General features: G+C 53.5%; 1 protein-coding gene across 1 annotated transcript in view; it reads right to left on the reverse strand.

Annotated features, from left to right (window-relative positions):
- LOC127579286 (glutathione S-transferase theta-1-like) overlaps window positions 1-20,775 on the reverse strand; it is a 31,308-nt gene extending 10,533 nt beyond the window's left edge. The window contains exons 1-4 of the mRNA XM_052031977.1: window positions 20,607-20,775; window positions 16,309-16,396; window positions 3,754-3,904; window positions 1,992-2,168 (exon numbers count right to left, since the gene is read on the reverse strand). Coding sequence (XP_051887937.1) covers window positions 1,992-2,168; window positions 3,754-3,904; window positions 16,309-16,396; window positions 20,607-20,718 — 528 coding nt within the window. The 5' untranslated portion in view covers window positions 20,719-20,775. The remainder of the gene's footprint in view (window positions 1-1,991; window positions 2,169-3,753; window positions 3,905-16,308; window positions 16,397-20,606) is intronic.
- Window positions 20,776-23,941: the final 3,166 nt, after the last annotated feature.

Here is a 23,941-nt window from a genome sequence, read left to right on the forward strand (position 1 = left end):
CGTATTAATCTGTATTAATTTGAAAATTAATAAAAAGATTGAAAAAGAAAGAAAGAGTGCCACGTGTGCTTGGCTCGGTCTCTTTTGTCTCCGAGGGATGCCTTGTTGGTGAGGTGTGCACTGTTTAATAGGTTTAGGAGCATCTGCTTCATTCCAGGCCGAGGAACTGTAGAACGGCGCTGGAGAAATTAGTTAGTATCCCTGGTAGCAGAGAGCTGTGCCTGCACTGAGTCAAGGGGTGGCAGGTAGCGTATTGTTTCCCTTGATTGCCTGTACCTAGTTAGTTGTGTGTGTATATTTTACACCTGTTGCAATTATCCCACACTCACTATCAACTCTGTGTGCGTGTGTGCGCGTGCGTGTGTGCGTGCGTGCGTGCGTGCGTGCGTGTGTGTGAGTGTGTGTGTGTGTGTTGCGCCCGTTACCTTTTCCGCTCGTTTGTCTTTGTAAATAAATCACTTATCTCTAAGACTGTGTTCAGAGTCCTTGTCCTTCGAGACCTCGAGTCTGTTTCACAACACTCTCCAGTTCCTTCCCTCACTCCTTCCCTCTCCCTCTTCCCCCCACTCCCTTCTCTCACCCCTGGACACCCAAAGGACGGACGGAGGGTGGGTGGGAGGGAGGGGGGGAGGAGGCCACCTTCAGGAGCACCGATTCCCAGTGTCCTGTTGGTCCACCTGCTCTGGACAGATGTTCCCGTGAGGATTCGCTGCAGCTCCATCGGATAAGGATTAAATGGAACCCTGACTCCGGAACAGTCTGTCCCCTTCCTCCCTCCCTCTGGAGGTTCCAGTGAGTGGTGTGGGGGTGCTGGACGTATCCACAGACCTTGTCAACCCCTCTTCTACCCCCCCTCTCCTGCCCCACTTTCCTCCTGCCCACTCCCCCTCCCCGTGTCCTGCCCCCCTCCCCTGCCCTCTCCTCTCTCTTCCCCCTCCCTCCCCCCACATCCTCCCTTCTCCTCCACATTCCCCCTCCTGCCCCGTCCCCTGCCCCCTCCTCCTCCCCTGCCTCCTCCTCCTCCCCTGCCCCCTCCTGCCCCGTCCCCTGCCCCCTCCTCCTCCCCTGCCCCCTCCTCCTCCCCTGCCTCCTCCTCCTCCCCTGCCCCCTCCTCCTCCCCTGCCTCCTCCTCCTCCCCTGCCCCCTCCTCCTCCCCTGCCTCCTCCTCCTCCCCTGCCCCCTCCTCCTCCCCTGCCTCCTCCTCCTCCCCTGCCCCCTCCTCCTCCCCTGCCTCCTCCTCCCCTGCCCCCTCCTGCCCCGTCCCCTGCCTCCTCCTCCTCCACTGCCCCCTCCTCCTCCCCTGCCTCCTCCTCCTTCCCTGCCCCCTCCTCCTCCCCTGCCCCCTCCTCCTCCCCTGCCTCCTCCTCCTCCCCTGCCCCCTCCTCCTCCCCTGCCTCCTCCTCCTCCCCTGCCCCCTCCTCCTCCCCTGCCTCCTCCTCCTCCCCTGCCCCCTCCTCCTCCCCTGCCTCCTCCTCCTCCCCTGCCTCCTCCTCCTCCCCTGCCCCCTCCTCACCCTGCGCCCCCCAGTTTGCCCGTGTCTGTGTGGGGGAGGGGGGAAGAGGATCCCGGTGCCGGAGCCTGGATACGGATACCCCTGTGCCGACTTCCTGCGGTGTTGCCCCTCCCCGGAGCCTTGTGGGCCCAGGGGTGAGGGGCCGGTGTCAGAGACCACGGTCAGTCGCCGGACACTGTCGTAACACAGAGGGTCCTGGAGGGGAGGGGGGGTGACACAGAGCGAACCCCACTTGTGGTGGGACTGGAAATCCCCCCTTATCTGGAGGTAAGGCCTTCACAGGAGCTGCTCAACCATGGAAGGCTTCGCCGCAGAGAGCAGTGTGGGGAGAGTTGTTGAGTCAAGGACAGTCAGATGGTAAGAATGTAGGAGGATGTAAAAGGAAAGGAAATGGGATTAGAACAGTTGAAGAGCTAGTACATGTGAAGGGCCGAACAGTCTCCTTCGGTGCTGTGCCCTCTGGGTTCCTGCTACCCACCTGCATCAGCTCCACGATGGCGACCAGGTCTGCCAGCGAGATCTCAGCTCCAACAACAAAGGGCTTGTCCTGCAGGAACTTCTGCTGAAACTTCTCCAGGCTCTGGTTCAGCTCGTCCACGGCTTCCTTCACGCTGGCCTCAGGCTCCGGTCTCCCAGCGACGACTGGCACCAGACCCTGCGGACACCGGACAGCGCAGTGTGAGGGGTGGGGGCAGGGGGCCAGGTTCCCAACGGCCGGGGATGTACGGCGGGGGGAGTGAAGGCTCCTCGCGTTACAGGGCCCACAATTTTATAAACCTCTATCAGGTCTCCTCTGGCGTGGCGGAGGCTGAGGGGAGACCTGATAGAGGTTTATACGATTATGAGGGGCATAGATAGAGTAGACAGCTGATATCTTTTCCCCAGGGTTGAAATGTCTAATACCGGAGGGCGTGCATTTAAGGTAAGAAGGGGGTAAGTTCAAAGGAGATGTTCCCGGGCAGGTTTTTTTACGCAGAGAGTGGTGGGTGCCTGGAATGTGCTGCCGGGGGGGTGGTGGAGGCAGATATGATAGGGCGTTTCAGAGGCTCTTAGATAGACACATGGATGTGCAGAGAATGGAGGGAGATGGACTGCGTGCAGGCAGAAGGGATTAGTTTGATTAGGTGTCGTTAGCTTAATTGGTTCGGCACAATATTGTGGGCCGAAGGGCCTGTTCCTGTGCTGTACTGCAGGATGTTCTGTGTAGCAGGGACCTAGAACCTTCTGCTATTAAAGGGATAACGGGGCTGTCGACAGAGCAGAGATGGAAGCTGAAGACAAGGAACACCACAACACGGGCTGGAGAGACTCTGGAGGGATGGGTCCAATACAGGAGGTCCTCACCATAAAGCTCACTAATCACCGCCTCCACAGGACAACCCACAGCACCGGGGGTGGGGGAGGAGTGAGGCTGGGATCCACACCTTGGCAGCCAAAGGCACCGGCAAACTGGCTTGTTTTCACACTAGTTACTGGTGAGGTGCTGTGTCAGCTGGGGAGGAGGTCTGAGAGAGGGAGGGAGGGAGGGAGGGAGAGTTTGATTGTATCTGGTTCATGGTCTCGCAGTTCCAGGCTGTGTAGTGTCTGCACACAGCGGGTGACTCTGGTCCTGTCCACAGTCACACCACACACCGGGGGCAGTGGCAGGGATGGTTGGAGGGTTCATGTTCCTCCTCACCACCACCAGGGAGTTCCTTGGGCCACGGGACAGAAGTGTGGCTACTGACAGATCACATCGCCACTTCCTGCCTGAAAACCCTGGGAAGGAAGCAGGATTCCGAGCTGAGAGAATCTCCCTGGGAGACACAACACTGGAGCAAACAAGCCAAGTGTTTGGGCTGCACCGTGGTTTCTCAGCTGTGGGCAGAGGGCAGGGGCACGATCAGCAACAGACGTGGCAGTGGGCCGGGTGATGTGGGAGGAGGGGGTTAGCGGTGGGGGCAGGGGCTCTATGAGTGGCCCAGAAGAGGGGGCGTTACAAGACAGGAACTCCTGCCCCGGTTTCAGACCCCGGGTCGTTCACAGAGAGGGGCTGAGACAAGAGTGGGTCACTCACCACCACCCCCCACAACGAGGCAGGTTCTCTCCATGGGTGGGGCGGTGACCCAAGGGATGGGAGGGTGGGAGTGTCACCGACAAACACAGCACGGGGGGGGGGGGGGGGGGGGGGGGCGCGGCGCGGGGGTCTCAGTGTGTCCCGGGTGTGGAGGTCCCTCCGGACGGTGCTCGGCGTTTCTCACCTTGATCATGAAGACTTTAGCAGCCTGTGGCCGCAGGCTGAAGTGTTGCCAGGCAAGGTACTCGTCCACACGGGCCCGCTGCTGCAGCTCGGTGGGGTACCAGTGCTCGGGGGTCCGGTATTTACCAGCCAGGTACTTCAGGATGGCCACACTGTGGGGCAGGTGGGGACAGTTACCCTGCAGCAGCCAGACAGTGCGAGCCACCTCCCCCGGCCCCTCACCCCTCCACTCCATCCCCACCCCCTACCCCACCTCCCCTCTCCCTCCCCATCACCCCTCCCCACTCACCCCTCCTCCCCCCCACCCTCCCCCCACTCCATCCCCACCCCTGTCCCTCCCCCACCCCCTCACCCTTCCTCCCCACCAACCCCTCACCCCTCCACTCCCCACCCCTCCTCCCCCTCCCCCTCACCACCTCAGCCCCTCACCCCTCCCACTCCTTCCCTCATCCCCAACCTCGCCCCCTCCCCTCTTCACCCCCACCCCTCACTCACGCCCACCATCCTCCCCTCCCCCTCCCCTACCCCCTCACCCCCTCCCCACCCCACACCCTCACCCCTTCATTCCCTCACACCCCTCCCCCTCCTCCCCTCACCCCCTCCCTCCCTCCCCACCCCACACCCTCACCCCTTCAATTCCCTCACACCCCTCCCCCTCCTCCCCTCACCCCCTCCCTCTCCCCCCTCACTCCTCCCCTCAAACAAAAGAGCTGGTCATTGACTTCAGGAAGGGGGCGGTGTACATGCACCTGTCTACATCAATGGTGCTGAGGTCGAGAGGGTTGACAGCTTCAAGTTCCTGGGAGTGAACATCACCAACAGCCTGTCCTGGTCAAATCACGTAGATGCCACGGCCAAGAAAGCTCACCAGTGCCTCTACTTCCTCAGGAGGCTAAAGAAATTTGGTTTGTCCCTTTTGGCACTGACCAACTTTTATCGATGCACCATAGAAAGCATCCTATCTGGATGTATCACGGCTTGGTACAGCAACTGGTCTGCCCAGGACCACAAGAAACTGCAGAGAGTTGTGGACACAAACCAGCGCATCACGGACACCAGCCTCCCCTCCTTGGATTCTGTCTTTACCTCCCGCTGCCTTGGCGATGCAGCCAGAACAATCAAAGACCCCACCCACCCGGGTCATTCTCTCTTCTCTCCTCTTCCATCGGGTAGAAGATACAGGAGCCTGAGGGCACGTACCACCAGACTTAAGGACAGCTTCTACCCCACTGTGATAAGACTATTGAACTGTTCCCTTATACAATGAGATGGACTCTGACCTCACGATCTACCTTGTTGTGACCTTGCACCTTATTGCACTGCACTTTCTCTGTAGCTGTGACACTTTACTCTGTACTGTTATTATTTTTACCTGTACTACATCAATGCACTCTGTACTGACTCAATGTAACTGCACTGTGTAATGAATTGACCTGTACGATCGGTTTGCAAGACAAGTTTTTCACTGTACCTCAGTACAAGTGACAATAATAAACCAATACCAATACCAATACCCCTCCCTCCCCCCACCCCTCCCCAGCCCACCCCCGACCCTTCCCACCCCCTCACCCCTCCCCTCCACACTCTCACCCCCAACCCCTCCTCCCACACCCCATCCCCCATCAGCTCCTCCTCACCCCCTCCCAAAATCCCCCCTCCGCCTCCCCCACAACCCCTCCCCTCCCCTGCTCCACACACCTTAGTGACTGGCATCTGTGACCTGCATCTCCCCGTTGCCGGACACTTCAACTGCCCCTCCCACACTATCACTGATACGTCAGTCCTCGGCGTCCCCCACTGCCGGGAGAATTCCAAGCGCAAACTGGAGGAACAAACCTCATTTTCCGTCTCGGAACCTTGCAGCCTAACGGCACGAACATCGAATTCTCCCACTTTACCCACCCTCCTTCCCCACCCCCCCACCCCCCCCCCAACCGTGCTTCTTTCTTCTACCCCCCCCCTTTCTCCCCTCTCCTTCCCTTTGACCCATCCCCCGGTGGATCTGCTCTCCCCTCCTCCCCCACACCTGCCCATCACCATCTCTTACCTGCATCTACCTATCACCACCCTGCGCCCACCCCACCTCCCCTCTTCTGTCCACCTATCACTGCTCTGCTTTTCCCTCCTATATATCGGGCTTCCCCTTTTCCTATCTTCAGTCCTGAAGAAGGGTCCTGACCCAAAACGTTGACCGCCTGCTTTTCTCCACGGATGCTGCCTGGCCTGCTGAGTTCCTCCAGCATCATCATGCTTTTTTTTGCCATGAAATATCAGTGGCTGATAGGTTAAAGACAATCCCAAGGTATTTTATATTAAGAGCATATGGGGAGCCAGGGGGAAAATGAAATCCGTTAGGGACAAAATGGGTGTGACGAATGGAGCCACAAGATACCGGATTTGATCTGCCCAGTCCTGGATCCACTTCACTTTGTCTCCCACCACAGCAGGTCAACAGCAGATGCAATTTATCTGGCTCTTCACTCTGCTCTGGACCATCTGGACAACAGGAGTTCATACGTCAGGCTGCTGTTCATCGACTGCAGCTCGGCGTCCAACACAATCATACCATCCAGACTCATCATCAAGCTACAAGACCTGAACCTCTGTACCTCCCTCTGCAACTGGATCCTTGACTTCCTCATCAGCAGACCTCAGTCAGTGAGGATCAGTAACACCATCTCTTCCTCACTGATCATCAACACAGGTGCACCTCAAGGCTCTGTGCTTAGCCCCCTGCTCTGCTCTCTGTACACACATGACTGTGTGCCTAAGCACAGCTCCAATGCCGTTTACAAATTCGCCGACGACACCACTGTTGTTGGACGAATCACAGACAATGATGAGTCAGCGTACAGGAGCGAGATAGGACACCTGGCTGAATGGTGCCACAACAACCTCTCGCTCCACATCAGTAAACCTGAAGAACTGCTTGTTGACTTCAGGAGGGTGAACATGCTTCAGACTACATTGGGGGATTGGCAGTGGAGAGAGTCAACAGCTTTAAATTCCTGGGTGTTAACACATCAGACGACCTGTCCTGGGCCCAGCACATAGGTGTAATCAGAAGGAAGGTGTGCCAGTGTCTTTATTTTCTCAGAAGGTTAAGGAGGTTCGGCTTGTCACCGAACACGCTAACAAACTTCGTCAGATGTTCTGTTGAAAGTATCCTGACTGGCTTCATCACGGTCTGGTACAGCAGCTCGAATGCGCAGGAATATAAGAAGCTGCAGAGAGTAGTGGACTCTGCCCAATACATCACGGGCACATCCCTCCCCACCATCGGGAGTGTCTACAGGAGATGCTGCCTCAAGAAGGCAACATCCGTCATCAAAGATCCCCACCATCCGGGCCGTGCCATCTTCTCGCAGCTCCCATCGGGCAGGAGGTACAGAAGCCTGAAGTCCCCACACCACCAGGTTCAGGAACAGCTACTTCCCTTCAACCATTCGGTTCCTGAACCAACCTGCACAACCCTAATCACTACCTCAGTGCAGCAACACTGGGACCACTGTGCATTGAAATAGACTTTTATTTTGTTCTAAACTGTTTTGCTTGCAAAAATTGTGTTTAAATTGTGTTTAAATTATGTTTAATTTATGTCTTTCTGTGAATGCTGCTTATCAGATGCTCTGCGCCTGTGATGCTGCTGCAAGTAAGTTTTTCATTGCTCCTGTGCACACGTGGACTTGTGCAGATGACAATAAACTCGACTTTGACTTTGAAATGGGTACTTCTCTTCCACATTCACGAAGGAGGAGGACCTTGGAGCTGGAGATTTTGAGAAGGGGGATGTTGATGATATTTTAGAGAATTATCATTAAAAAAAGGACCGTCTTAGTGGGCATGAAGATGGATAAATCCCCAGGCCTGATGATGCATCTCCCAGGCTGCTGTGGGAGGCAAGGGAGGAGATCACTGGGGCCCTGACAGAGATTGAAATCTTCACTGGCCACTGCTGAGATGCCAGATGATTGGAAGACCGCAAATGCGATTCAAGAACAGCAGCAGGGAATATCCAGGAATTTATAAAGGCTAGTGGTAGGGAATTTATCGGAGGAAATCCTGAGGGACACGATTAATATGCACTTGGAAAGGCAGGGATTGATCAGCGATAGTCAGCATGGGTTTGTGGCTGGTGGGAGATCCTGTCTGACTAAATAAATGGAGTTTTTTGATGAAATAACTAAATATATTGATGAGGGCTGTGTGGTTGATGGTGTCCACGTGAGTTCAGTAAGGCATTTGACAAGGTCCCACAGGGAAGGTTGGTCCACAAGGTTAGAACCCATGCGACCCAAGGCAAGTTGGCAAATTGGATCCAACATTTTCTAGGTAATAGGAGAGAGAGGGTGATGGTAGAGGGTTGGTTTGTGATTGGAAGCCTGTGACCAGTGGTGTACCACAGAGATCGGTGCTGAGACCCTCACTGTCTGTTACGTGACTTAGATGTGAATGTAGGAGGTGTGTTTAGTAAGTTTGAAGATGACATGATAATTGGTGGTGACAGGGTTATAGAACAATATCGTGAGGAGGGTATTCTTAGGTTATACAACGATATCGATTAGCTTCAAAAAACAAACAGCTGGAGGAACTCAGCGGGTCAGGCAGCATCTGTGGAGGGAAGTGGACAGTCAATGTTTCGGGTCAAGATCCTTCGTCTGGACTCGTGTTGGTCAGCTGGTAAATAGGGTGGAGCAATGGCGGATGGAATTTAGTCCCAATCAGTGTGGAGTGATACATTTTGGGGGTGTAATAAGGGTAGGACATACACCGTGAACGGCAGGGCCCTGGGGAGTACTGAGGAAGAGAGGGACCTTGGAGCCCGAGGATCCCTGAAGGTGGCAGCACAGGCCCATAGTGGAGTGGAGATCGATGCGGCACACTTGTCTTTATAGGGCACGTCCGAATATAAACGCTGCAACTTTACAAGACACTGGTTTGACTGCACTTGGAACACCACGTGCAGTTCTGGTCGCCGCGCCGTAGGAAGGAGCTGGCTGCAGAGGAGGTTCATTGCCTAGAATGTTTCAGATACAAAGGGAGAGTGGGTTTGTTTTCCTTGGAGCAGAGGGGGACCTGACACAATTACAAGAGGCATAGATTGGGTAGAGAGCAGGAAACTTCCCCATAGCAGAGGTGCTTAAAAGCAAAGGGCGTGGGTTTAAGTTGAAGAGTATTGGTATTCGTTTATTATTGTCACTTGTACTGAGGTTCAGTGAAAAACTTGTCTAGCAAACCGATTGTACAGGTCAATTCACTACACAGTGCATTGAGGTAGTACAGGAGTAAATACAGAGTAAAGTGTCACAGCTACAGGGAAGTGCATTGCAGGAAGACAATAAGGTGCAAGGTCATAACAAGGTAGACTGTGAGGTCAGGAATCCATCTCGTTGTACTAGGGAATTGTTCAATAGTCTTATCACTATGGGATAGAAGCTGTCTTTGAGCCTGGTGGTACGTGCCCTCAGGCTCCTGTATCTTCTGCTTGATGGGAGAGGGGAGAAGACAGAACGACCTGGGTGGGTGGGGTCTTTGATTATGCTGGCTGCTTCACCAAGGCAGCAAAAGGTATAGACAGAGTCCATGGAGGGGAGGCTGGTTTCCGTGATGTGCTGGGCTGTGTCCACAACTCTCTGCAGTTTCTTGCAGTCCTGGGCAGACCAGTTGCCATACCAAGCCGTGATGCATCCAGATAGGATGCTTTCTATGGTGCATTGATAAATGTTGGTGAGTGCCAAAGGGGACATGCCAAATTTCTTTAGCCTCCTGAGGAAATAGAGGCGCTGGTGAGCTTTCTTGGCCATGGCGTCTACATGGTTGGACTAGGACAGGCTATTGGTGGTGTTCACTCCTAGGAACTTGAAGCTCTCAACCCTCTCGACCTCAGCACCATTGATGTAGACAGGTGCATGTACACCGCCCCCTTTCCTGAAGTCAATGACCAGCTCTTTCGTTTTGCTGACATTGAGGAAAAGGTTGTTGTCATGACACCATCCCACTAAGCTCTCTATCTCTTTCATGTACTCCAACTCATCGCTGTTTGAGATACGGCCTACAACAGTAGTATCATCTGCAACCTTGTAGATGGAGTTAGGGCAGAATCTGGCTACACAGTCACGAGTGTATAGGGAGTAGAGCAGAGGGCTGAGGACGCAGCCTTGTGGGGCACCAGTGTTGAGAATAATCGTGCTGGAGATATTGCTGCCTATCCTCACTGATTGCGGTCTGTTGGTCAGGAAGTCAAAGATCCAGTTACAGAGGGAGGTGTTGAGTCCCAGGTCTCAGAGTTTGGTGATGAGTTTGCTTTGAATTATAGTATTGAAGGCAGAGCTGTGGTCAATAAACAATGGTCTAACATCAGTGTCTTTACTGTCCAGGTGGTCCAGAGGTGAGTGTAGGGCCAGGGAGATGGCATCCACCCTAAATCTCTTTCAATGGTAGGCGAATTGCAGTGGGTCAAGGTTTTCCGGGAGGCTGGAGTTAATGCATGCTGTGACCAGCCTATCAAAGCACTTCATGACGGTGGATGTCAGAGCCACTTGGTCGGTAGTCATTAAGGCAAGTTACCTTGAGTAAGAGACTTTGAGGGGATCTGAGGGGGGTTGGAGTCTGGAACACACTGCCTGAGGGGTGGTGGAGGCAGGGGGTATCTGGGTGAGCACTTGAATCACCAAGGCATGGAAGGTTATAGGCCAAGTGCTGGTCACTGGGATCAGTGTGTGTAGGTAATTGATGGTCAGCATGGACTTGATGGGCTGAAGGGCCTGATTCTGCGCTGTATAGATCTACACACACACACACACACACACACACACACACACACAAACACACACACACACACACGTACACACACACATACACACATACTCTCATGTACACACACTCTCACGTACACACACTCTCACGTACACACACACACTCACACATACACACACACGTACACACATACTCTCACGTACACACACTCTCACGTACACACACACACTCACATACACACACACGTACACACATACTCTCACGTACACACACTCTCACGTACACACACACACTCACATACACACACACGTACACACATACTCTCACGTACACACACTCTCACGCACACACACACACACACACACACACACACACATTCTCTCTTAGACATACCCCTTCTCACACACACACACTTATACAGAGACCCACACACTCTCATTCACACATACAGACTCTCACACTCACACACTGTCTCACATACACCCTCACACACAATTACAATTTCTTGCACAAAATGTCTATAATTTATGTTTAATTTATGTTTTCCTTGTGGCTGCTGCTCATCTGATGCTCTGTGCCTGTGATGCTGCTGCAGGTAAGTTTTCGTTGGACCTGTGCACACATGGACTTGTGCATGTGACAATAAACTCGACTTTGACTTCATCTCTCTCTCTCTCTCTCTCTCTCTCTCTCACACACACACACACACACACACACACACACACACACACACACACACACACACACACACACACACACACTTGCCCCCCCCATACTCCCGCACCTCCTTCCGTCCCCTCCCTTAACCGTCTCCCTCAGTGCCCTTCACACACCCTCCTCCCTCTGGAGGAAGGAGAGAGAGCTGAGCCTTCACACTCACACTGCAGCCACACTGACGGTGGAGCCACTTCACACCAGCAGTCCCTGTGGCTTCACATCCCACTCATATGAGCTGTGGGGTGCCAGGACTCTTGCCCTGTCGATGCAGCAGTGCAGCAGCTGCAGTAATGCAGCGGCCACCAGGAGGCAGTGTCTGTAAGCGGCGAGCTCTGCAGGAAAGACTGCAGCGCATTCACCTGGTTCTACACAGCCTGATCCACATCCGCCCCAGATCCAGGAGAGTTTACAGCCCAGAAGAACACCAGTGCGCACCCCCGCAATAAACAAACCTCAGACCCTCACCCCCCTCCAGCACCTCCTCCTTCAGGAACCGAGCCGGGGGCTGTGTGAATGCAGGAAGGGTTACTGCCCACCCCTCTCAGGGGGTAGTTCCACACCCTGTCTCTCGATGAGAGTAATTTACCAATGAACAAGTCCACGCCTGCTGGGAACTGAGTCCTGCCTCAGGACACAGCTCCCTCCTGATCCCTGCCGGGTCTCGCATAATACCACCCACCTCAGTGAAACCTCCCGCAGTCTCCTTGCTCCAGAAGGACCCCAATCCAGGCCCAACAAACCCCCCCCCCCACATCCAAGGAGACAGACAGCGAGTGATTCCCGTTGTGACCCCCTGGACTTGTGCCAGGCTGTCTAACCTGGCTCGGGGTGGATGGGCAGGTACCTGAGGAAGTCTCCACTGCCCCACCAGCCTGCCCAGGGCTCCCGGAGCGGTGCTGTGTGTTACCCTGCTGCAGGGAGCCTGGAGACGCCCCTGACGTTAGTTCTCTCTCCTCACACACTGCCTGACCCGCTGAGTGCCTCTGGTTTGATCTCACGTTCGAGTAGCCTTTTGACCTGCAGTTAGGTCCTGGATTTCTGTCAGATCTCAACCTCTGGGCTATTCAGAATTATGTCTTATCCCAACCAAGCAACAATATCCGGTTCTGCAAGTTTTTCCTCATTCCACTGGTCTCTCCCGACTTCTGGCACCCTGCCACACAGTCCCTCCCTGAATTGCATTGATAAAGCCAGTCAGACAATTAACATGTTGGAAACCATTGGGGCGTCCACTGTAAATATCCCTGACAGGCTGGAATTACAGCCAAACAACTTCCTGCTGCTGCAAATCAACATGTGGCATTTTAATTCCCTCAGATTTCAGTTACCACTGGGAGACTTACTGATTTACAACATTTGGAGCCCAGTCTCTCGTGTCTCCAGCAGTTTGTTTCTCCTTCCAGAACACTGTTTGGCTGCCCTAAACCACGTCCATTTCCTCACTTTTCCAGTTCTGATAAAGGGTCCTCGACCCAAAATGGCGACTTCTTTCTCTCCCCACAGATGCTGCCTGACCTGCTGAGCATTTCCAGCATTTTCTCTCTGGTCTCCAGCATCTGCAGTATTTTGCCCCAATGCTATCCAGTCCGATGCCACTTCTCTCCCTGACATGCGTGAAGTTCTCCTCCTCTCTGAAGAGGTTTCCATTCACCTCCTGGGTTGTGTTCACCCTCGATGGCCTCTGTTTCCCACTGTGTCTTTGATAAGGTGTTGACCAGATCTCACTTCTACAGCCACAGCTCCTTCCTTAACAGACGTCTCCGGCTTCAATTTATTCCTTGTGAATTCCACTGAAATTCTACCCTCACAGTTCTGGTGTGTGTGTGAGCACAGTATGTTTAGACTCTCCTGTCACATCTTGAGGCCCACAGGTAAGGCCACGTGTGGGCATGTGCAGATCCATCTCATGACCTCATGGTGTTGTTGCCTTTACTCTGTGTTAGTGTCTTTGGCCAAGAGTCCTCACCCCCCTCCCCCTCACCAACTATGGACCCTTCCCCATCTCCAGAACTCGTCCACATGGACCACTCCTTCCATCTTCACACCTCTCCAGATCTATTCACCACTAACTATTGTACCTATGTACCTACCGGATACTGAAAGGCCTGGATAGAGTGGACGTGGAGAGGACGTTTCCATCAGTGGGAGAGTCCAGGATCTGAGGGTACAGCCTCAGAATGAAGGGACGTCCCTCTAAAACTGAGATGAGGAGGAATTTCTTCAGCCAGAAGGTGGCGAATGTGTGGAATTCATTCTAGGAGGGCTGTGGAGGCCAAGTCATTGGATGTATTTAAGGCAGAGATCGATAGGTTCTCGATTGGTAAGGGGGTTAAGGGTTATGGGGAGAAGGCAGGAGAAAGGGGTTGAAAAAAAGGAATCAGCCTTGATTGAATGGTGGAGCAGACTCGATGGGCCGAATGGCCTAATTCTGCTCCTGTATCTCATGGTCTAACCGATGAAACACCAGCCACCTCAAAACTCCCACTGCCCTTCCTCACTCTAAGCTGCCTCCCTCGGAACCTGCAACACTCCGCTCACTAACGACCAGCGGGACATTGTCATCAAACTCACTGACAAGGGTGATGGAGTCGTCTTGGAGGCCGTCGTCAGTTCTCCAACACCTCCCCAATTCCTCCCCACCCCCCCCCCACCCCCAATTGGACACCGGGCCAATGGTCTCCCAGACAGTCTGGAACCCCATTTCCTCAGGAGATCTACCCGCTCCCCCCAACCTCCACCACTCCCAGCCTCACGGTCCTCCCGCACCACACAGCTCACTTCTACCTCCTCTGAAGGTCCATGGTCTGGGAAGATCCTTTGGTTTCATCCTGCTCTTGCCCCCCCAGAACTTACTTCTTCCAAGCTTGACTCTATTCTTTATCCCCTTGTCTGGTCCCTTCCCACTTACGTTGTTCTACCTCAGATACCTTCCCGGTTCCAGCCAGCTTGTCCCCACAGTGGGTGTCCAATCCTTGCATCGGGAAAGTATGGGAACCCTTCACCTCCTCCTTGAACAGGAGCCCAACCAGTCCCCCTCTGACACCACACTCCTTCACCCAGAGAACAACTTCTCCTCCAACTCCGCTCAACTCCTCCAAGTGTCGCCACCGGAACTGACACGGTGGAGTTCTGTGGGATAGATGGAACAGTCTTTGCTTTAGTTCCGCTCAGGATCACACTCCCAGCGATGAGTGTATTGCTGCTGCCTCTGACACCCTTATAGAACGCAAACGTCTCATCGCAAAGCTGGAATACTTCAGTAGGTCTGCTGCCAGTGTCCACCCTGCTCCCACCTTCACCTGGCCCACAGGTGGATAGGGTTGACAGTCAGAGTCCAAGGGTGCAAATGTCAAATACTAGAGGGCATGGGTTCAAGGTGAGAGGGGGAAAGTTCAAAGGAGATGTGCAGGGCAGGTTTTTTACACAGAGAGTGGTGGGTGCCTGGAACGTGCTGCCAGGGGTGGTGGTGGAGGCAGACACGATAGCAATGTTTATGAGGCATTTAGACAGACAGGTGAACGGGCAGGGAATGGAGTGATATGGATCACGTGCGGGCAGATGGGTTGAGTTTAATTTAGTATCGTGTTCAGCACAGACATGGTGGGCCGAAGGGCCTGTTCCTGTGCTGTACTGTTCTATGTCCCATGTTCTTGACATCTCTAGCTTCATCTCAGAGGACAGGTTAGCCACCGATATCCATCAGAAGCTCCCTGACTCCCACAGTTATCCCAACGACACCTCCTCCCACCTGTGTCCTGTAAGGAACCGAACCACTCTCCCAGTTTCCCGTTCTCTGCAGTAACTGTCCTGATGCCAATACTTTCCACAGCAGTGCCTATAAACTACCTTCCTTTTTCCTGAACCATGGCTTCTCCTCTACCACAGTTGACAGGAATCTCGACCCAGGCTGCTGTAGTCCCCTCACATCTCCACCTTGCTCCAGCCAGAGTGAGGATGATGGTCCCCTTGTCTCACACCCCACCAGACTCTACCTTCAATGGATCATCCTGCATAATCTCTGCCACTTCCAATGAGATGACACCACCACACACATCTTCCCCACCCCTCCCCTCCCTTCCCTTCCCCTCCCCTCCCAGTATTCCATAGAAGTAATCACAAGGAAGGTGTGCCAGCGTCTTTACTTTCTTAGAAGGTTAAGGAGGTTCGGCTTGTCACCGAACACGCTAACAAACTTCTACAGATGTTCTGTTGAAAGTATCCTGACTGGTTGCATCACGGTCTGGGACGGCAATTCGAATGCGCAGGAATGCAAGAAGCTGCAGAGAGTAGTGGACTCAGCCCAATACATCACGGGCACATCCCTCCCCACCATCGGGAGTGTCTACAGGAGACGCTGCCTCAAGAAGGCAACATCTATCATCAAAGATCCCCCCACCATCCAGGCCATGCCATCTTCTCACAGCTCCCATCAGGCAGGAGGTACAGAAGCCTGAAGTCCCCACACCACCAGGTTCAGGAACAGCTACTTCCCTTCAACCATTCAGTTCCTGAACCAACCTGCACAACCCTAATTACTACCTCAGTACAGCAACACCATGACCATGTTGGTCACTTTGCACTACAATTGAACTTTGTTTAATTTTTGGTTCTAATTATGTTCTTTCAAAGTCTAAAGTTGAGTTTATTGTCACGTGCACACGTACATGTGGGCAAAGGTGCAAGGAAAAACTTACTTGCGGCAGCATCACAGGCAATGAGCATCAGAGACACAACATTCACAAGAAAAACATAAATTAAACATAAATTACTCACAATTTTTACAAGAAAGCACAATTAGAACAAAAAAACAAAGTCCATTTTAGTACCTTCTTGTACAATTCTTGTATAATTTATGTTTATGTCTATGTGCCTGTGGTGCTGCTGCAAGTAAGTTTTTCACTGCACCTGTGCATAGATGGACTTGTGCACATGACAATAAACTTGACTTTGACAACTCGAGGGTTGTTCCTACTGCAGCTCCCTCACCTGCCCATCCCCCTCTGCCCCAGCCCCTCCCCTCTCCTCCCCGCAGCCCAGCCTGCTCCCAGCAGCGGGAGAAGGTTCCAGGCCGTAGTTTACCCACCTCTCGGCCAGCACAAAGTCCCCGTCCTTTATAACCGGCACCTTTCCCAGGGGGTTAATTTTCTGGTATTCCTCGGAGTACTGTTCTCCTGCATGGAAACAAATAGCATCAGGACAGCCTGTGGAGGGCCCCCTCTCTCCCCCGGCCTTTCCCTGTTCCCATATTCACTCTCCCTGGCTCCTGTGGGTGACTGCCCTGGGCCCAGAGCTCTGACTCTGACTCTGACCTGTGTGTGTGTGTGTGTGTGTGTGTGTGTGTGTGTGTGTGTGTGTGTGTGTGTGTGTGTGTGTGTGTGTGTGTGTGTGTGTGTGTGTGTGTGTGTGTGTCTCTCTCTGAACATGGTGAGGGGTTGGAGGAGTCAGGGTCTGTGGGGAGATGTCACCCATGGATTGAAGAGGTGACCCATCAACCATCTCCGGGGCTTGGGATTTCTGCAGCTCACTTCACTGCTTTTGTGTCACCCCAGGGCTCACTGACCGAGGGCATTGCATTACAGTTTAGGGTTCTTCTGCCACAGGAGAGGGAGGGGTGGGGTCAGGCGAGAAAGCCCCTTAAATATTGTAAATACAGGATTGGGGTAGCCCCCCAGGGAGCCACACGAGTGGCATCGGTGCTGTGGTTTTTATATAAGAAGGTAACACTAATGATTGATCCATACACGAATGTAAAGGTTTGCACTGTTTTATAGTTGCATTTAGTTTGTTTTTTATGATGAATAAAGTTTATTTTGGAACAAAAAAAAGACCGAGTGCATTGCACAGACACTGGTCACCCATGTGCGCAGCCTTGGTCTGGGCGTGCTCTCCCTACAGCTGCAAGAACACACGTGTACATTCCCCGCCGGTTAACGGTGGGGCTCATCCAGGGAAGAAAGCGAAGGAAATGTCCCCATGACGGGCCATCTGATTATCCAGTTTCCAGCTTTCCATCTCCTCCACCCACGAAAGCCAAGCCCATTCCCTGCTGATCAGAAGGCGGTGAGTGGTTGGCACCCAGGGAACTGACAGAGCGACTGAAGCAATGTTAACTGCACCAGTGGAGGGCTTTTCTGAAAGCTACCGCCCTGGGCTGCCCTTCCTCATGATGAAGTAGGCCTTTTACCCGTTGTAAAGCCGGCCTTTGACGTCTGGTAGGGGAGGAGGTTCGCAAGGACTGGACGGCTTGAGTTATGAGGAGGGACTGGACAAGCTGGGGCTTGTCGCCTGGAGTGAAGGAGGCTGATAGAGGTTTATAAAATCATGAACGTCATAGATAGGCTGAATAGACACAGTTTGTTTCCGAGGGTAGGGGAGTCTAAAACTAGAGGGTGTAGGTTTAAGGTGAGAGGGGAGAGATTTAAAGGGGATCTGAGGGGTCTTTCACATAGTGTGGATAAGGAACAAGGTGCAAGACGAAGTGGTAGAGGTGGGTACAATCACATTTAAAAGGTACCTGGACAGGTACATGGATAGGAAAGGTTTGGAGGGACATGGGCCAAACACAGGCAAATGGGACTAGCTCAAGATAGGCAACTTGGTTGGCATGGATGAGTTGGGCTGAAGGGCCTGCTTCCATGCTCTGTGTCTCTATGATGATGATGTAATGCAGCCTGGTATAAAGCACAGAAGCAGCCACTTGCCATACGAAGGTGACGTCTGTGTGAGAGTGGCACCGTGTGACTGCGACGGAACTCCCTGGTCTGCCACAGGACCAGAGCGGCAGTGGACAAATACCGAGTGGGGTGATTGATTGGTGCACCACGGGCCCAACATTAAACAGCAGGGTCACACCATATCATGTCTTTTCCAGAATCATCTACGTCAGTACAGAACATGGCCTGGAACCTGTGCTCTGATGGTTTTCACCAACTGGTGTTTTTGACAACATTCTCTCTTTCAGTTCCAATTAAAGAAAGTGCAAAAAGCCCATCCTCAGTGGACCCTGCAGCAGCCCAAGTGAAGCTTGTCTTCAGAAACTATTCTTGCAGTGGAGAATGACTTAACCAACAGTGTTAACACAGAAGAGGCTGCAGATACCTTTATTCAGACGGTTCAATGGTACGTGGATTTTAATTGAAGTGGTGTGTGTACCGCGGCTGTAAAGAGTAGCCGAATTTCCTGGCCTGGTTTGATGCTGCGTGTGTGTTTAATGTTCCTCTTAAAGTGGTTGGTGAGCACAGGACGGAGGGCACAGTGATGGGGTGCAGGGCTGTCCAGGAGCACGGGCACCGTCTCAGTTTGAGGGAACGTCACCGACACCACGGGCAATTTCTAGACTCTTTGGACTTCTCCCCCCAGATCTGTGGGTGGCCAGTCAGTGAGTTGTAGCCAAGCCTGGAACCAGTGGATCTCTGGGAAGTGAGGTCTGTGGGATCAGGCAGCTGGATGGAGGCACTGGAAGTGCAGCTCAGGAACAGAACGGCACCTACTGCTCCCAATGTTCGGATGTCCTCATGTTCCCTCTGTCTACATTCCTCTGTGTCTCTCCCTCTCTCTCTCCTCTCTCTCCTTCTCTCTCTCTCCCTCTCTCTCTGGTAGCGTAGCGGTTAGCGTAATGCTATTACAGCGCCAATGACCCGGGTTCAATTCCGGCCGCTGTCTGTAAGGAGTTTGTACGTTCTCCCGTGTCTGCGTGGGTTTCCTCCGGGTGCTTCGGTTTCCTCCCACATTCCAAAGACGTACGGGTTAGGAGCTGTGGGCATGCTATGTTGGCGCTGGAAGCGTGGCGACACTTGCGGGCTGCCCCCAGAACACTGTACGCAAAAGATGCATTTCACTGTGTTTCGATGTACATGTGACTAATAAATAGGAATATAAATATCTATCTCTCTCCCTCTCTCCCTCTCTCTCTCTCTGCCTCTCTCTCTCTGCCTCTCTCTTTCTCTCTCCCTCTGCATGTCTCTCTCCCTCCCTCTCCCTCTGGGCTCACTCCCTCCACCTGTTTGCCCTTCTGGAATCACTGAAAGTTCAGGTGGAGGGTAAGCTGGCCTGAACCGCAGGAGGATTTGACACTTTGCTCCAATAGTACAGGGTGCTGGAGGTTGCCCCACCTTCTGTCAGAGTGGGGGGAGTGAGGGTTCACTGGGCTGATATCCGGGAGGGTGGGGTTGTTGTGTGAGGAGAAGTTAAACAGACTGGGCCTGTGCTCCAGAGAGTCTCGAAGACTGAGAGGTGATCTCCCTGAAACACGGTGTCCTCCGTCCTCACAGCCCCACACTCCCCCCACACCCCCTTGTTCTCTCCACATTCCCTTGCTCCCTCTCTGTGCACTCCCTTGCTCTCACTGGATCTCCCCCTCTCTCTGGACTCCTCTGTATTCTGTGTCTCTTTGGTTGTCTGAGTCTGTCACTCTGCCATTCTCTCTGTCTCCCCTCCCTCACACTCTCTCTCTCTCTCTCTCAGTCTCTCTCTCTGTCCCCCTCACTCTCTCAGACTCACTCACAACTCTCTTTCAGTCTCTCTCTCACACTCTCAGTCTCTCTGTTTCTCTCTCCTTCTCTCACACACTCTCTCTGTCTCTCACTCTCTCTGTCTCTCTCACAGTCTCTCTCTCAGTTGCTCTCTCACAGTCTCTCTCTCTCTCTCATACTCTCTCACACACACACTTACTCTCACTCTCAGATTCTCCCACACTCTCTCACGTACTCTGTCTCCCTCTCTCTTACACACACACACACACACTCAGTCTCTCTCTCTCACGCACTCTCTCTCTCATTCTCACACACTCTCTCACACACACTCTCACGCACTCTCTCTCACGCACTCTCTCTCACACACTCTCTCTCACACACTCACTCTCTCACACACTCTCTCACACTCTCTTACACACACTCTCTCACACACTCTCTCACGCACTCTCTCACGCACACTCTCTCTCACACACACTCTCTCACTCTCTCACACTCTTACACTCTCACACACAATCTCTCTCACACTCTCTCTCACACTCACACACACTCTCAAACACACACTCTTACTCTCTCACATACACAATCTCTCTCACACTCTCTCTCACACTCTCACACACTCAATCTCTCTCACACTCTCACACTCACACACTCTCTCACACTCTCTCACGTACACTCTCACACACACTCTCTCACGCACTCTCTCTCACACACTCTCTCTCACACACTCACTCCCTCACACACTCTCTCTCTCTCACGCACTCTCTCTCACACACACACTCTCTCACACACACAGTCTCTCTGTCTCTGTCTCTGTCTCTCCCTCTCCCTCTCTCTCTCTCCCCCCCAACTCCACCCCTCTCTGGCTCACTGTGTTTCCTCACACACTTCCCCAGGAATGACTGATCCTTACCCATGAACAGCCGCACCTCTTTGTACTCGAAAGGAATGTTGTTCTTCTTGAGGAAGATGTAGACGGAGCGGGAGGGCTGGGAGTTCAAGTCTCCGTACAGCTGCAGAGCCATGGTATCGTCCTGAAGTGTTACCTGGTTACACTGATCCCAGACCCTCACCACACCTAACCTCAGGCCCCTCCCACACCCAACAGGCCCCTCCCACACCTGGCACTCAGCCCCTCCCACACTGGGCCTCAGGCCCCTTCCACACCCGTCTGGCCCCTCCCACACCGAGCTGGCCCCTCCCACACCTGGCCTTGTTGATTTGCCACTGAATGTTTCCAGAGAGTTACCAAAGTGTGAGGGTGCTGTGGCTGATGTGGTTCACATGGGCTTCGCTGAGGCTTAGAAGGACCCAAATGGGAAACTAGTCTTAAAAGGCTGGAACCCAGGGGATCCAGGGTAAGTTGGCAAATTGGATAAACAACTGGTTTGGTGACAGGAGGCAGAGGGTGACGGTGAAGGGTTATTTTTGTGATTAGAATCCAGTGACCAGCAGTATAGAGGGATCCTGACTGGTCTATGCCGACTAAGGTCGACGTGAGCCTGCATTTGGTCCATATCCCGCTAAAGCTTTCCCATCAGTGTACGTCCAAATGTTTTTAAACTTAGTAATTGTACCCATCTCTACCACTTCTTCTGGCAGCCCGTTCCACACACCCACCGCCCTCTGTGTGCAAAACTTGCCCCTCAGATCCCCTTTAAATCCTTCCCCTCTCACCTCAAACCTATGAAGGGAGTGAAGAAGGCACACGGGAGGCTTGCCTTCATTAGTCAGGGCATAGAGCTTAAGAGGCGGGAGGTCTTGGTACAGTTTTATAAAGTGTTGGTTGGGCTGCAGCTGGAGGACTGCGTGCAGTTCACCGCACTATAGAAAGGACATAAGTGCACTGGAGAGGGTGCAGAGGGGGTTCACCAGGGTGTTACCTGGGGTGGAGTTGTTTTAGTTAAGGTGGGAGACTGAAGAGGCTGCGTCTGTTTTCCTTGAGGTGGAGGAGGCTGAAGGGAGACCTGACAGAGGGCCACAAGACCATGAGGGGCACAAATAGGTTTTCCCCGTAGCAGTGGTATCTAATTTAAGGCAGATATCTAAGGTAATGGGTCAGAACTTCGGACGGGAACTGAGGAAGAATTTTTTCGGCCAAGGAGGGGGGTTGAAGTCTGGAACTGGCTGACTGAGGGGGTGGTGGAGGCAGAGACTCCCTCAACGTTTGAGAAGTATCTGGGTGAGCCCTTCAGTCACCAAGGCGTGGAAGGCTGCAGGCCATTTGTTGATGGTTGTCATGGAGACGGCAGGCCTGTTTCCATGTGGCTATGACTCTTTGAGGCCATCTCACTCAGAAATAGGCCCCACCCACCCCTGGTCTCAGTCCCGCCCCTCCCGGACTGACCCCGCCCACACCTGGCCACGGGCCCCACCCACCCCTGGTCTCAGTCCCGCCCCTCCCGGACTGACCCCGCCCACACCTGGCCACGTTTCCTGCCCACTCCTGGTCTCAGCCCCGCCCCTCCTGGACTGACCCCGCCCGCACCTGGCCACAGGCCCCGCCCACTCTCGGACAGGCCCTTGAGATGGTGGGGGTGAGCCGCCCCCCTTGAACCTTTGCAGTCTGCCTGGTGAAGGTTCTCCCATGGGGCTGTTCCAGGATTTCGACCCAGTGACCATGAAGGACTTGGTGACTGAAGCGATTTGGTGGGGAAGCTGCAGGCAGTGGTGTCCCCTAGTGCCCACTGCCCTTGTCCTTCTGGGAGGGAGAGGCGGTGGGTTTGGGAGGTGCTGTCAGGGTATCCTGCCCGAGTAACTGCAGTGTATTGTGTAGATGGTGCACACTGCAGTCCCTGTGTGTCAGGGCTGGAGGGAGACGTGTTTGGGGTGCTGATCGAGCGGGCTTCGTCATCCTGGAGGGTGTGGAGCTTGTCGTGAACTCTTGAGCCGCACTTAGCCAGGGAAGTGGAGAGTGTTCCGTCACATCCCCGCTGTGGAATGGCCTGGGGGTGAGTCACTCACTGCAGGATCCCCACCCTCTGACCTGCTCCTGTGGCCATGTGTTTGCTGGGCTGGTCCAGTTGTGTGTCTGTACCATGATGACCTGCAAGACATTGATAATGGGGGTTGTGGTGTTGGTAATGGCAGGGGTCCCTAGCCCTACACTCATCTCTGGAGCACCTGGACAGTAAAGACACCTACATTAGACCATTGTTTATTGACTACAGCTCTGCCTTCAATACTATAATTCCAAGCAAACTCATCACCAAACACCAAGACCTGGGACTTAACACCTCCCTCTGCAACTGGGTCTTTGACTTTCTGACCAACAGACTGCAATCAGTGAGAATGGGCAGAAACACCTCCAGCACAATTATCCTCAACATCGGTGCCACACAAGGCTGCGTCCTCAGCCCTCTACTCCCTATACACTCATGACTGCATGGCCAGAGTCTGCTCTAACTCCAAGTTTGCAGATGATACCACCGTAGTGGGCCGTATCTCAAATAACGATGAGTCGGAGTACAGGAAGGAGATAGAGAGCTTAGTGACATGGTGTCATGACAACAACCTTTCCCTCAATGTCAGCAACACAAAAGAGCTGGTCATTTCAGGAAAGGGGGTGGTGTACATGCACCCAGGAGTGAACAGCCTGTCTTGGTCCAACCACGTAGATGCCACGGCCAAGAAAGCTCACCAGTGCCTCTACTTCCTCAGGAGGCTAAAGAAATTTGGCACGTCCCCTTTGACACTCACCAACTTTTATCGATGCACCATAGAAAGTATCCTATCTGGATGTATCACAGCTCAGTACGGCAACTGCTCTGCCCAGGACCACAAGAAACCACAGAGAGTTGTGGTCACAGCCCAGCGCATCACGGAAACCAGCTATGGACTCTTTGTCTATACCTCTCGCTTGCAACGTGGAGGCAGTTCCAAACCTTTGAGGATCCCCGGGGGTCACGGGAGATGGGGGGAGATGGAGGGGAGACAGTGAGGTTGGGAGATGGGGTGGGAGATGGAGGGGTAGATGGGGAGAGATGGGTTGGGAAATGCGGTGGGAGATGGAGGGGTAGATGGAGGGGAGACAGTGGGAGATGGGTTGGGAGATGCGGTGGGAGATGGAGGGGTAGATGGGGAGAGATGGGTTGGGAAATGCGGTGGGAGATGGAGGGGTAGATGGAGGGGAGACAGTGGGAGATGGGTTGGGAGATGCGGTGGGAGATGGAGGGGTAGATGGGGAGAGATGGGTTGGGAAATGGAGGGAGATGGGTTGGGAGATGGGGGAGATGGGGGGAGATGGGG

The sequence above is a fragment of the Pristis pectinata genome, chromosome 17 (assembly GCF_009764475.1).
Source record: "Pristis pectinata isolate sPriPec2 chromosome 17, sPriPec2.1.pri, whole genome shotgun sequence".
NCBI lineage: Eukaryota > Metazoa > Chordata > Chondrichthyes > Rhinopristiformes > Pristidae > Pristis > Pristis pectinata.